The 15,923-nt window shown below is 43.0% G+C and overlaps 1 protein-coding gene across 5 annotated transcripts in view; it reads right to left on the minus strand.

Annotated features, from left to right (window-relative positions):
- Window positions 1-15,923, minus strand: part of mcf2la (mcf.2 cell line derived transforming sequence-like a) — a 225,589-nt gene that overhangs the window by 156,923 nt on the left and 52,743 nt on the right. For all 5 annotated transcript variants that reach the window (XM_059967763.1, XM_059967758.1, XM_059967760.1 and 2 more), the window contains exon 2: window positions 6,715-6,795. In XM_059967763.1, the coding sequence (XP_059823746.1) occupies window positions 6,715-6,795 (81 nt within the window). The remainder of the gene's footprint in view (window positions 1-6,714; window positions 6,796-15,923) is intronic.

A 15,923-nucleotide genomic window follows, 5' to 3' on the forward strand; every position in this document is an offset into this window, starting at 1 on the left:
TGGCTCCAATGTCATCCTTGTATCTATTATTTTTCCTGTCTTAATTCAATCAGTAGAGTTTGCTGCTTATGTCCAGACCAAACACATGGGCAGTGGAAATGTTTAGTAGACCCAGCTTTCAAAGAGTCATAGAGTGATACAGTGACTCTGTGCCAGTGACCAGTGATGTTCCACAGGGGTCTGTGTTGGGACCGCTTCAGTTTACATGTATGTCACTTAATGACAGAATTGATGGCTTTGTTGCAAAGTTTGCAGGCAATATGAAGATAGATGGAGGAAGTTTTGAGGAAGTCAAGAGGCTACTGAAGGACTTAGATTAGGAGAATGGGCAAAGAAGTGGCAGATGGAACATAGTGTCAAGAAATGTATGGTCATGCATTTTGATAGAAGGGTTGACTATTTTCTATATGGACCAAAAAATTCAAGAATCTGAGGCACAAAGGGACTTGGGAGTCCTTGTTCAGGATTCCCTAAAAGTTCATTTGTAGGTTGAATCTGTGGTGAGGAAGGCAAATGTGATGTTAGCATTCATTTCAAGAGAACTAGAATATAAAAGCAAGAATATAATGTTGAGGCCTTATAGAGCATTGGTGACGCCTCACTAAAGTACTGTAAGCAGTTTTGGGTCCCTTATCTTGGAAAGGATGTGCTGACACTGGAGAGGGTTCAAAGGAAGTTCACAAAAATGATTCCAGGATTGAACGGCTTGTCATATGAAGAGTGTTTAATGGCTCTAGGCCTGTATTCACTAGAATTCAGAAGACTAAGGGGTGACCTAATTGAAACTTATCAAATTGTGAAAGGTCTTGATAGGATGGATCTGAGAAGGGTGATTTCTATGGTCTAGGACCAGAGGACACAACCTCAAAATAGAGGGGTGTCCTTTTAGAACAGAGATGGGGGAATTTCTTTAGCCAAAGAGCGGTGAATTTGTGGAAGTAATTGCCCAGGCAGCTGTAGAGACCAAGTCTTTATGTATATTTAAGGTAAAGGTTGATAGATTCTTGATTGGTTAGGGCATGAAGAGACACAGGGAGAAGGCAGGAGATTAGGGATCAGAGGAATAATGGATTAGCCATGGTGAAATGGTGGGGCAGACTCAATGGGCCAAATGGCCTAATTCTGCTCCTATATATTATGGTCTTACAGACCTCAGCCCAGATGGTCCATGATGACCAAGATACTAGCCCCATTTTCTAGTGTTTTCCCCTTATGCCTCTAATTCATTCCTATCCTATCCATCTACCTGTCCATATCCCTTCCTTAACCACCTCTTCCTTTCATATATGGACCACCCACTGGATGGAAAAGTTATCTTTTAAAGTCTCTGTTAAATCTCTCACTGGGGAGAAAGATCACCTCATATCTATCCCAAATATTTATTTTTGTCTCCTACAATTCCATATGCCAGCCCTTGGCAAGTTGGATCCAAAAGTACACTGCTCCACATATCATCACCTGTTCCCACTTCTCCATTCCCTCTGATCTTACATTACTTGCCCAGCATCCAATATTCATTCACCATCCATAATTACCAAATCCAACCCTCTTCCTGACTATTGTCTTAGGCCAATCCAGGGTCTTTGCAACCATCTCTCTCTACTTTACTCAAAGCTTCTCACTCATATCTCTCTCACAAATAAAAGTATCATTGGCCCTCCTTGCCTGAGTTCACTTGTAACTAAGATCTTCAGGTAAGCATTTTAATCTCCTCATGGCCTCATTCCTCCCTGTCTCTATAATCTCCTGCAGCCCAACTACCTTTCAGGATCACCGCATGGAATCATTCTGGACTCTTGACTGTTTCTCTGAATACTTCATTACATCCTCAGTGCCTGGTTTTGTTAGATAACTCCACTGGCACAAGAAGACGTTTTCAGGACATTAGAGGTAGTCCATACATAAATTGAACCCCTTTTAAATAGCACAAAGCAATAGCTTTACCTTATGACTTCCTGAAAGATAATGTTGTGCATGAAGGTAAGGGGGAATTGCTTCATCTTTGTTGTTTACAACTGATTGCTATGCTGTTAATCTCTGTTCAATGGTATTCGAAAACTCCAGTGAACGGCTACCCTGGTCAAATTTAATTAATCCCCCTTATGATCGTTAGGACTTTAGGTCACAGACCTCCTTAGAAGGGAAAGACAGAGACAAATTGATTGTAGTTTTTGGTATCCGGAGCAATACAAAACCTGTTGAAGTAACTCAGTGAGTCAAGCAGCATCTTTGAGGGGGAATAATTGTCAATGTTTTGGGTGGAAATCCTGCATCAAGACTAGGTGGAAAGGGAAGATAGCTGATAAAAAGAGGAGAGACAAAGCAATGAGACAGGAGTAAATGATGAACCACGGAAGGGTGAAAGATAACAGGCAGATGGAGCAAGGTGGGGCAGGGCAGGACTGGATTTGGGAGACAGAGGCAAGCAAAACTAAAATCAGGTAAAGCCAGGTTACCTCACGAAGGGCAGGGTGAAGATGGGGTCAGCTACGGGAAGGGTGAAAAACAGGAACGCAGAGGCTATCAATGCCGGAATCAGATAAGAGGGGAAAGTGATGATGGGAACCAATAGCGGAGAGGTGAAGAGCCAATAGAACCAGAATCAGATGGGGAGAGATGGACCTGGAGAGTTTAATATTGCAATGTGTGGGTAGCAGGCGGAGGGAACTAGGAGGGACAGGAGATGAAAATGGGTTGTGGGGTGATGGAGGGAGTATATGGGAGAGGGGTCAAAAATGGGACAACCAGAGAAAGAATGGGGGTAAAATTCCAGAGATGAAGGTTATAAAATTCATTCTGATTGGGTTGTAGACTATATCGATTAAAATATGAAGTATGATTCCCCTACTTTGCATTAGGTCTCACCCTGGCAGTGGAGAAGACCAAGGATGGTGAAATCAAAGAAAGCAAAGTTCAGTGTGGGAATTGGCAGGGGCAATGAAAGAGTCATCATCCAGTACCCTGGGGTGGCAATTGTGGACTGGCTTCCTTAATCTCTCCTTAAAACACTTCCCTGGAATCATCTTTGTTATTTGCTTCTTCATGTCAATAACAAGAATGCTCAGCCTTTGGTCATGACTAGCGTTGTTTAGTTTCAGGATCTGAAGGGAACTAAAGAATTTGATAGCTAAAGAGCCTGAAGGATTAATGTTATAACTCCTCACAGGACTTACTACAGGCAAATGGGTGGGATTATGTTCTTTAGTTGAATTTATTCCTGCAGATGTCATTATATAACCATATAACAATTACAGCACAGAAACAGGCCATCTCAGCCCTTCTAGTCTGTGCTGAACGCTTACTCTCACCTGGTCCCACTGGCCCGCACTCAGCCCATAACCCTCCATTCCTTTCCTGTCCATGTACCTATCCAATTTTACTTTAAATGACAATACCGAACTTGCCTCTACCACTTCTACTGGAAGCTCGTTCCACGCAGCTACCACTCTCTGAGTAAAGAAATTCCCCCTCGTGTTGCCCTTAAACTTTTGCCCCCAACTCTCAACTCATGTTCTCTTGTTTGAATCTCCCCTACTCTCAACGAAAAAAAGCCTATCCACATCAACTCTATCTATCCCCCTCATAATTTTAAATGCCTCTATCAAGTCCCCCCTCAACATTCTGTGCTCCAAAGAATAAAGACCTAACTTGTTCAACCTTTCCCTGTAACTTAGGTGCTGAAACCCAGGTAACATAACCAATATAACCAATCAATCTTCAATTGTTCCCTATCCAGTTAAACACTATATCCACTATTTCATCTTTAGTGTTAATATAGTGTATGTATTACATTGTTCAAAAAATTAATAAAGAGCTTTGTTTATTGAGAATATGATTTTTCTTTTGGCTTTTTCAGAGCAGCATCCAGGATATCAGTCCAGAATTCACAGAAACTCAAGAATAATCTGGAAGATTAGGGAAGGGTCTCCTGAGTGTTACGCTCATTCTTTATGTTCTATTTCTGCTGTCCTCAAGAAGCAGCAGGATATGGCAACCAAATGACATGTAAATTAGGGCTCTGAGCACTTTGCATAAAGTTTGGATTGAAGCTTTATTTCTACAGGGAACATACCAATTTGAAGCAAATGTGGGCCCTGCCCCCTCAAACCTGCTCTGCTATTAATGTGACTAATTTCAACCGCACATTATTCCTTCCAACAGTACCCTTTGATCACCTTGCTTAACAAGCTTCTATTTAAAATATCCAGACCTTGCCTCCACCACCTTTTGAGGAAGAGTATTCCAATCCACTGTAGGAAAAGTATTTCTCTTTTCTTTGATTTAAATTAACTGCCCCTTCTTTTAAAACAATCACCCGTAAATTCTAGATTCTTCTAGAAGATAAACATTACCTCCACATTGGTCCCGTCAAGGACCTTCAGGATACTACTGTATATGCTTCTGTCAAATCACTTCCCACTTCTTAAACTACAGCACGTAAATCTCTGGTTGTCCACCTTTCCTCATCAGACAACCTGCGTAATCCAGATATTAGTCTATATTATTCAGGATATTCCATATCCAGTCTCAAATCAATTCCCAATGTAGCTGAACTATAACCTCCCCACTATTGTATTCATTCCCCACAGCAGTAAATCATAACGTTCTGCCAGGTCTCCCAATTACTTGTTTTACCTGCATGCTAGCCTTTTGTCAATCTTGCAGGAGGACATCCAGATCACTTTGTATCAGAATGTGAAGAAAATATGGAAATACCTAGTGAATATCCAGAATACAGGGTGCTAAGTTAATTTGGCTGATTAGTTATTCAATTGACCAAAAATGCAATATTATTTATGCACCCAACACAAAGGCTGTGCCAGGTCTTTCTAATCTATAGTTGGACTTCAGCCCTCTTAACATATTGGAAGGTTCCAAGGCACTTCACGAGAGCATCATCAAAGAACCTTTATGCTGACAGTGAACTGGAGTAGGAAATAATCATCTCCACCAGTCAAACTCTTCAGATTCCTCAACTGCTCAAAAGGACACAGGGTCAGTAACACTTAACCCTTCTGATGCATATCCCTTGAATGGTGCACAACATAATTATGTTTCTGAGTTAAGGAAAAGGAATTTTGAAAAGCAATTGCCCCTTTGAAGTTATTTTCAATATAACAAATGTAAAACCGAGTGAATTGTGTTCATTAAAGTGTGTTTAAATCAAAGAGAATAACAAAGATGATACATATTGCAAATAACTACTTTCTAAACTTGCTGTTGCTCATAACTCAAAGACTTTGGAAGTGACTCTGTCCAAATACTTCCATCAGCCACTTATAGACCAGCCTGCTGCATCATTATAGTTCATCAGTGACTTGAGAAGACTAAGTTGACTAAGTTGTCTAGTTAGACTAAGCAGCAGAATATTTGGCAATTCTATCTTCCCGCCAAAAGTTCCTAATAACTGCTACATCAGGCTGCTTCTTAGTACAGCCATAATCACTTGTCCAATACTGCTGCATTTAACTGTCCAAGCAATTGAACTCTCAAGAAGCATCAGAGTGATAAACTCATTCAAGGATAAATGTTGTCATCTTTCCACTTAAAGATGCAACTTACTATAGCTACAATTATACATAGATACTGTATATAGGAATAAATGTGATCAGGAAAAGGTTGGCCTGCCTAGGTCTTTATTCTATGGAACATAGGAGAAGGAAAGGTTTTCTTCAATCTTATAAGTGTTTCAAATTGTAAGAGGTGTAGTTAAGCTGGTTGGTGGTAGTCTGTTTCCCAACATAGGTGTTATGGTTTGTTACTTCAAAACATTAAATTAATTCAAAGAACACACCAGAGTCTAGGGATACAGGTCTAATTCAAGTTTAAGCAAGGCGCATGTGTATCACATCTAGCGTAATGACATATGCAATTCATGTATTTTTACATATAACCCATAATGAATTATTTAAATTAACAAGGATGTTTAATATATACATACACACACAGAAAATTACCAAAATATAATTGAAATATTTTATCGATAATAGTAGGTAGGTAGGACTGAAACTAGGGGCAAAGTTTAGGGGTGAGAGAGGAAAGAGTTAAAAGGACCTGAGGGGCAATTTTTCAATGCAGTGGGTGGTAGAGCTGCCAGAAGGAGCAGTTGAAGCAGTACAGTAGTATCATTTAGGAAGCACTAGGAGGGATACGTAGAGGAGACACATGGCCAAGAGCAGGAAACTGGGCACTATGGTCAGCAAAAGAGCCTGTATTTGTTTTGTATTGCTCTGTACTATAATAACAGACATGCAACCAGTTCATGAAATATGAAGAAGCAGAAACAAAAACCACTATAACACAATTTGATATGCAGTCCTTCACAAATTGTCTCCACTGATAATACAGGCGGATTACATAATCAGTTAAATCAAGCTCCTTTCATCTGCACCATTTTAATGTTGTATCATTCAGTTCGCTTCCACAACAACGTGGCTACTGAACCAAAAGCAGACATTTCCTCTTTACTCGGTTTTTCTGTTCCTTTCTCTCAACTCTCTGCTTTATGCAGGCTAACAATACAGAGAAATTTCACTTCTATACATAATATCTGAATTTTGAAAGTCAATGTCCTATTGAAATGTTACAATATTTACAAATCATGCTTTTCCCATCTTGGAACAGAAAAAGGAACTAGAGCTTCAGTTTAGTTCCACACATCCTGACAAGGCAAAGACTTTGAGGAAATGATGTTGCGTGCTCAAAGACCCTTACCTGATCGAAAGGCAAATTGTTTGGCCAGCTGTTCAGTGATGTCAGCAGCATATAAAGGGCTGTCTTGATGCATGATCTCATCTGCAAAACAGAACAATAAGTATTTTATTTAGTTTCCTCCTAAATGAATCACCACAAATATGCCTCACATATGTACATGACAATTCACTCCACTCACTGGACAAACACACAAAACACTGGAGGAACTCAGTAGCACAAGAGGGAAATGGACAGCTGAAGTTTTCAGTGAGAACCTTCAGCTCGACTATGTTCTGTGTTGCTCCAGGTTCCAGCATCTGCAATCACTTATGTCTGTAATCGGTTTCCTATTTGATTTCCAAGTGACTCCCTCATGTTAATGGCTTCTAATTATGTTCCTCTCCATCCAGTAAAAACTGCATGCATGCTATCTAACAAAACACTTCCTTTGAAATATTATACTGATCATATTGCAGATGACTTTTTTTTAAATGAAATTGACCCAGCTTGGTAAACTGGTTCATCACATTTACCAAGGTACAATGAAAAACCTGCCTTGCATACCATTCGTATGGATCAATTCATTACAAAAGTGCACTAATGTAGCAAAAGGTAAAACAATACAGAGTGCAGAATAGAGGACGGTTACAGAGAAAGGGCAGTGTAAGCAGGCAAACAGTTACAAGCTTACTCCTTAGATTCTGGATTAGTTCCCGAGGATTGGAGGGTGGCTAATGTAACCACACTTTTTTTTAAAAAAGGAGAGAGAGAGAAACCAGGGAATTATAGACAGGTTAGTCTGACATCGGTGGTGGGGAAAATGCTAGAGTCGGTTATCAAAGATGTGATAACAGCACATATGGAAAGAGGTGAAATCATCGGACAAAGTCAGCATGGATTTGTGAAAGGAAAATCATGTCTGACGAATCTTACAGAATTTTTTGAAGATGTAACTAGTAGAGTGGCTAGGGGAAAACCAGTGGACGTGGTATATTTAGATTTTCAAAAGGCTTTTGACAAGGTCCCACACAGGAGATTAGTGTGCAAACTTAAAGCACATGGTATTGGGGGTATGATATTGATGTGGATAGAGAATTGGTTGGCAGACAGGAAGCAAAGAGTGGGAGTAAATGGGACCTTTTCAGAATAGCAGGCAGTGACTGGTGGGGTACCGTAAGGCTCAGTGCTGGGACCCCAGTTGTTTACAATATATATTAATGACTTAGACAAGGGAATTAAATGCAGCATCTCCAAGTTTGCGGATGACACGAAGCTGGGCGGCGGTGTTAGCTGTGAGAGGATGCTAAGAGGATGCAGGGTGACTTGGATAGGTTAGGTGAGTGGGCAAATTCATGGCAGATGCAATTTAATGTGGATAAATGTGAGGTTATCCACTTAGGTTGCAAGAACAGGAAAACAGATTATCTGAACAGCGGTCGATTAGGAAAAGGGGAGGTGCAAAGAGACCTGGGTGTCATTGTACACCAGTCGTTGAAGGTGGGCATGCAGGTACAGCAGGCAGTGGAAAAGGCAAATGGTATGTTGGCATTCATAGCAAAAGGATTTGAGTACAGGTGCAGGGAGGTTCTACTGCAGTTGTACAAGGCCTTGGTGAGACCTCACCTAGAGTATTGTGTGCAGTTTTGGTCCCCTAATCTGAGGAAAGACATTCTTGCCATAGAGGGAGTACAGAGAAGGTTCACCAGATTGATTCCTGGGATGGCAGGACTTTCATATGAAGAAAGGCTGGATCGACTAGACTTATACTCACTGGAATTTAGAAGATTGAGGGGGGATCTTATTGAAACATATAAAATTCTAAAGGGATTGGACAGACTAGATGCAGGAAGATTGTTTCCGATGTTGGGGAAGTCCAGAACAAGGGATCACAGTTTAAGGATAAAGGGGAAGCCTTTTAGGACCGAGATGAGGAAAAACTTCTTCACACAGAGTGGTGAATCTGTGGAATTCTCTGCCACAGGAAACAGTTGAGGCCGGTTCATTGGCTATACTTAAGAGGAAGTTAGATATGGCCCTTGTGGCTAAAGGGATCGGGGGTATGGGGAGAAAGCAGATACAAGGTTCTGAGTTGGATGATCAGCCATGATCATACTGAATGGCGGTGCAGGCTCAAAGGGCCGAATGGCCTACTCCTGCACCTATTTTCTATGTTTCTATGTAAGCTTATAATGAGGAAGATTATGAGGTCAAGAGTCCACCTTCTTGTACAAGAAACCATTCAGTGGTCTTATAAAGGTGGGATAAAAGCTGTCCTTGAGGCCAGTGGTATACGCTTTCAAGCTTTTATAATCTTCTGCCTGATGGTTGGGGAGAGAAAAGAGACTCCCTGGACTTCAACTCTCAAAGACTCAAAGAATAAGGTTTGATTGAGGAATGACCACGCAGGCATGTGGATGTCAACGAGTTAAACCAGCGGGAAGAGTTTAAAAAGAAGGCAGCTTTATAGAGTGGACATCAGAGGAGCAGGTGACGGAGTAGAGGTGGACAGAATAGGAGGGCTTTGGCTCAACAGGGCTTCAGCGATAACAGGTCAAGGTGAGGTAGGTTACTTCTGAAGAATAGAAACAGGGCACATGGCTGTGAGGCCTGTGTTCTGTTCTGGCTGTCAGATGTGCGAAGTCCAGGAGACTCCTGGCCTCCCAGAAGGTCACATCTGCACCAGGTGCGTCGAGCTGCAGCTCCTTAGGGACCGCATTAGGGAACTGGAGATGCAGCTCGATGACCTTCATCTGGTCAGAGAAAGTGAGGAGGTGATGGAGAGAAGTTATAGGCAAGTAATCACACTGGGGCCTCAGGAGACAGTTAAGTGGGTTGCAGTCAGGAGAGGGAAGGGCAAGAGTCAGATACTAGAGAGTACCCTTCTGGCTGTACCCTTTAACAATAATACTCCTATTTGAGTACTGTTGTGGGGCGGGGGGGCATACCTGGGCAAAGCAACAGAGTCTGGCCCCGTGGCCCAGCAGGGTAGGGAAGGGAAGAGGATGGCAGCAGTGATAGGGGACTCTATAGTTAGGGGGTCAGACAGGCGATTCTGTGGATGCAGGAAAGAAACACGGATAGTAGTTTGCCTTCCAGGTGCCAGGGTCCAGGATGTTTCTAATTGCATCCAAGATATCCTGAAATGGGAAGGTGAACAGCCAGATGTTGTGGTACATATTGGTACCAACAACACAGACAGGAAAAGTAGGTGATCCTGAAAACAGACTACAGGGAGTTCGGAAGGAAGTTGAGAAGCAGGACTTCAAAGGTAGTAATCTCGGCAGTGAGTATAGGAATAGAATGAGGTGGAGGATAAATGAGTGGCTGATGGATTGGAGCAGGGGACAGGGATTCAGATTTCTGGATCATTGGGACCTCTTTTGGGGCAGGCGTGACCTATACAAAAAGGATGGGTTGCACTTGAATCCAAGGGGGACAAATATCCTGGCAGGGAGGTTTGCTAAGGCTATTGGGAAGAGTTTAAACTAGAATTGTTGGAGGGTGGGAACCGAACTGAAGAGATGAAGGAAAGGGTGGTTGGCTCACAAATTGAGAAAGCTTGGAGACAGTGCGAGAGACAAGTGATAGAGAAGAGATATGCTCAGACCAAAGGTTTGAGATGTGACTATTTTAATGCAAGAAGCATCATGAATAAAACGGATGAGCTTAGAGAGTAGATCAGTACTTGGGGCTATGATGTTGTGGCCAGTGCAGAGACTTGAATGGCTCAGAGGCGGGAATGGTTATTTAGAGTGCCAGGCATTAGATGTTTCAGAAAGGACAGGGAGGGAAGCAAAAGAGATGGGGGTGTGGCTGATCAGAGATAGTGGGGGCTGCAGAAAGGAGTAAGTCATGAAGGGATTGTCTATTGAGTCTCTATGGGTGGAAGTTAGAAACAGGAAGGGGTCAATAACTCCATTGGGTGTCTTTTATAGACCACCCAATAGTAACAGGGACATTAAGGAGCAGATAGGGAGACAGATTCTGGAAAGGTGTAATAATAACAGGGTTGTCATGGTGAGAGATTTTAATTTCCCAAATATCGAATGGCATTTCCTAGAGCAAGGGGTTTAGATGGGGTGGAGTTTGTTAGGTGTGTTCAGGAATGTTTCTTGACACAATATGTAGATAAATCTACAAGAGGAGAGGCTGTACTTGATCTGGTATTGGGAAATGAACCTGGTCGGGTGTCAAGTCTCTCAGTGGGAGAGCATTTTGGAGACAGTGATCAGAATTTTATCTCCTTTACCATAGCACTGGAGAGCGACAGGAACAGACAAGTTAGGAAAGTGTTTAATTGGATTAAGGGGAAATATGAAGCTGTCAGGCAGGAACTTGGAAGCATAAATTGGGTACAGATGTTCCCAGGAAACATACGGCAGAAATGAGGCAAATGTTCAGGGGATACTTGTGTGGCGTTCTGCATAGGTATATTCCAATGAGACAAGGAAATGATGGTAGGTTACAGGAACCATGGTGTACAAAGGCTGTTGAAAATCTAGTCAAGAAGAAAAGCTTACAAAAGGTTCAAAAAGCTAGGTGATGATAGAGATCTAAAAGACTATAAGGCTAGCAGGAAGGAGCTTAAGAATGAAATTAGGAGAGCCAGAAGGGGCCATGAAAAGGCCTTGGCAGACAGGATTAAGGAAAACCCCAAGGCATTATACAAGTATGTGAAGAGCAAGAGGATAAGACATGAGAGAATAGGACCAGTCAAGTGTGACAGTGGAATAGTGTGTGTGGAACTGGAGGAGATAGCAGAGATACTTAATGAATACTTTGCTTCAGTATTCACTACAGAAAAGAGGATATGCTGGAGCTTCTGGAAAGCATCAAGTTGGATAAATCTCTGGGACCGGATGAAACGCTGTGGGAGGTGAGGGGGGAGATTGCTGAGACTCTGGCAATGATCCTTCCATCATTAATGGGGATGGGAGAGGTTCCGGAGGATTGGAGGGTTGCAGGTGCCGTTCTCTTATTCAAGAAAGGGAGTAGAGATAGCCCAGGAAATTATAGACCAGTGAGTCTTACCTCAATGGTTGGTAAGTTGATGGAAAAGATCCTGAGGATTTAGAGATTTAAGAAACAATTGGAGAGGCATAATATAATGAGGAATAGTCAGCATGGCTTTGTCAAAGGCAGGTCATGCCTTACGAGACTGATTGAAATTTTTGAGGATGTGACTAAACATATTGATGAAGGTAGAGCAGTAGATGTCATGCATATGGATTTCAGCAAGGCATTTGATAAGGTACCCCATGAAAGGCTTATTGAGAAAGTAAGGAGCCATGGGATCCAAGGGGACCTTGCTTTGTGAATCCAAAATTGGCTTGCTTACAGAAAGCAAAGAGTGGTTGCAGAGGAGTCATATACTGCATGGAGGTCAGTGACTAGTGTTGTGCCTCGGGGATCTGTTCTGGAACCCCTTCTCTTCGTGATGAGGAAGTGGAGGGATGGGTTAATAAATTTGCTGATGGTGGAGGCAGATACAATAGGGTCTTTTAAGAGGCTTCTGGATAGATACATAGAGCTTAGAAAAATAGAGGGCAATGGGTAACCCCAGGTAATTTCTAAAATAAGTACATGTTCGGCACAGCATTGTGGGCCGAAGGGCCTGTATTGTGCTGTAGGTTTTCGGTGATCTAATATCAGAGTCTTTGATTATCTCTGCAGTTTCCTGCAGTCTCAGGCAGAGTAGTTGTTATACCAAGCTATGATGCATCCGGAAATGATGCTTTATGGTACCTCAATAAAAATTGGTGAGGGTCAAAGGGGACATGCCAACATTTTTTAGCCTCTTCAGGAAGCAAAAGTGTTGGTGCATTTTTCATATCTGTGACATCTGCATGGATGGACCAGCACAGGCTATTGATAATGTCACTCCGAGGATCTTGATGCTCTCAACCTCAGCACCACTGATGTAAATAGGACATGTGTACTACACCCCTTCCTGTTTGATCTTTGCTTTGCTGAGACTGGGGCTGTTGTCATGACACCATATTACCAGGCTATCTACCTTGTTCCTGTACTCTCAATGTTCTTTGAGATGCAGCCCATTACAGGGGTATCATCTGCAAACGGAGTGACAGCAGATTCTGGCTACATAGTTTTGAATAGACTGGGTTGAGGACATAGACTTGTGGGTCTCCAGTGTGGAGGATAATATTGGTGGAGGCATTGCTGCCTATCTTACTAATTAGGGTCTGTCAAGGATCCAGCGGCAAAAGGAGGCATTGAGTCCCAGTTTCGGAGTTTGGAGATAAATGTTTGGAATTATAGTGCCGAATGTTGAGTCAATAATCAACATTCTAATGTAGGTGTCTTTACTGTTCAGGTGCTCCAGAGATGAATGTAGGCCAATACTGATGGCATCTGCCACAGACCTGTTTTGTCAGTAGGTAAGTTGCAGTGGGTAGATGTTTCTAGAAAGCTGAAACTAATCCATGCCATGACCATCCTCTTGAAAAACTTCATGATGATGGATGTCAGAGGCAATGGGTGGTAATCTTTCAGGCATGTAACCTTGTTTTTCTTAAGTACTGGGATGATAGTGATCTTATAAAAGAATTAGAAAATCTCAGATTGAATCTTAGAGAAGTTTAAAAAAAAATGTCTACAAATATTCCAGCAGCTGATCTGCTCATGATCTAAGGATACATTCAAAGACACTATCCAGGCCAGATGCTTTCCACAGGTTCACTCTCTGGAAGTTTGATCCACTCTTTTCCTGCTATTTGCATTTCTGGTACCATAGTTGCAACTCATTTTGCCACCCAAGTCAGTTGCTGTGTATCATCTTTAAGGCATGTAAATGAGAACTGTATACACAGCACTATTACACAGCTTGTAGAGCCAATGTTTCTGAGTTCTAATGACCTGAGTTCATTTCTGACCTCCAGTGCTATCCATGTGCAGTTTGCATGTTCTTCCTGTGACGATGAGTGCTTTATCTAGGATTCTTTCAGAATAAAAAATGAGGATAGGGAACCTTGATTTTTGAGATATTGAGGCCATAGTTAAGAAGAAGGCAGCAGGGTGTCACAAGGGGACGTGGAGATTGGACCCAAATGCAGGTCGCAGGCACTGAAGTACTAGGGGCAGGACAGGAACAACTGAAGGATAGAACAAGATGGGGAGACCGTGGCATGCAAAGGTGATCCTGGGGTTCAGAGAGTTCATGGCGAAAGGCAAGACCCTGGAGTTCATGGCGAAAGGATGGGTCTATGGGACAAGGAATGCTGGGAGGATATCCCCCTGGGCAGGCCACATTAATTCTGGGCAGTGCCCAGCCCCCCAGGCAAGAACACAGGGGTCTGGGCAGGTCGTAGGGCACCTGAACAGGATGCGGGGCACAACCCATCAGAAGCAAGGGGTAGGAAAAGGTCAGAGTCCTCAGGCCGAGCCGCATAGCTCCTGGGCAGGACCGCCTCCCAGGCAGGAACACAGGGCCTGGGCAAGACGCAGAGTACCTGGGCAGGTTGTGGGGCACAATCTATCAGAAGAGAGGGGTAGGAAAGTGTCAGAGTCCCCCGCCGGACAACGGCAGTCCAGCCTGCTTACCCGACGGAGGCAAGGGATCGGAAGGGAGCTCGGTCCAGGGTGATTACAAGAACAGACTTACAGAACTAGATGATTAACAGTGGGTACTCCAAGCCAGGGTCAAAACAGGATAGCCAGGCAAACAGCGCAACAGCACGAACAAGGCAAACCAGACAGAACAGCAGGTACAAGACAAACAGGGGAACAGGACAATCCCCCAACTAGACTCGGTCCCAGAGCCCCTTATATACACCTGCCAGCCGATAGGCATCAGGTGCACCTCCATAAGCCAACTTGATCTTATTTGGGCTTAAGGGTAAAAGGAGGGACGGCTAAAAGACCCAGAGTCCGGAGTCCACGGACCGGATCAAGACCTGGAATGCGGGCTCCAGACCGGACCATAACACAGGAAGGAGCAAATGAGATACTTAAGGAGTATTAGAAATACAAGAGAACATTTAAAAGGGAAATCAGAAGTGCCAAAAGAAGACATGAGGTTGCTTTAGCAGATAAGGTGAAGGAGAATCCCAAGGGCTTTCTACAGAGCAAAATTAGTCTTCTGGAAGATCAGAGTGGTTATCTATGCACAGTGCCAAGTGTATTAACTCAGGAGGTGGACACAGAGTCTATAGGAGTGAGGCAAAGCTGCAGCGAGGTCAAGAACCCTATATAGATTACTGAGGGGGAGTTATTTGCTGTTGAGGCAAATTAGGATGGAGAAACCCCAGGGCCTGACATGTTGCTGCATCAGACTGCAGGAGGCCAGTGCGGAAATTGCAGGTGCTCTAGCATAGATACTTAAAACATCCTTAGCCACAGCTGAGGGGCCAGAAGATTAGCAGATAGCTAATGTCACTCCACTATTTAAGAATAAACTGGGAAATTATAGGCTGCTGAGCTTGACATCAGTAGTGGGCAAGTTATTGGAAAATACTCTAAGAGACCAGATATATAAGTATTTGAATAGACAGGGATTGATTAGGGATTGTCAATATGGCTTTGTGCATGGCAAGTCATGTCTAACCAATCCTAAAGAGTCTCTCAAAGAAGTTAACAGGAATGTTCATGAAGGCAAGCGATGTTCTTCACATGGTCCCACATGACAGACTGGTTAAGAGGATTTAGTAAATTGGTTTGGCGGGTGAAGTAAGAGTAGGAGGAGATGGATGTGACTCTGTTCGGAGCACTGAGACTAGTGGCGAGCCACAGCGATCGGTGTTGTTTGTCACCTACATCAATAATCTGGATGGTAGTGTGGTAAACTGGATCAGCAAATTTGCAGGTGAAACGAAGATTGGAAGCATAGTGGACAGCAAGAAAGGCTATCAAAGCTTACAGCAGAATCTGAACCAGCTGGAAAAACGGGATGATAATTGGTGAATGGAATTGAATGCAGACAAGTATGAGGGGTCGCAGTTTGCAAGGACAAACCAGGGTAGGACTTAGGTAACTTAGATCAGTCCCGATGAAGGGTCTTGGCCCGAAATGTCGACAGTGCTTCTCCTTATAGATGCTGCCTGGCCTGCTGTGTTCCACCAGCATTTTGTGTGTGTTTGAATTTCCAACATCTGCAGATTTTCTCGTGTTTGTAGGACTTGGATGGGGAGTTGTGGGCCTCCGAGGAGTGCAGTAGAATTGAGGGATTTGTGAAAACAGATCCATAATTCCTTGAAAGTGGCATAAAGGTAGAT

Source organism: Hypanus sabinus, chromosome 4, assembly GCF_030144855.1.
Source record: "Hypanus sabinus isolate sHypSab1 chromosome 4, sHypSab1.hap1, whole genome shotgun sequence".
NCBI classification, from domain to species: Eukaryota; Metazoa; Chordata; class Chondrichthyes; order Myliobatiformes; family Dasyatidae; genus Hypanus; species Hypanus sabinus.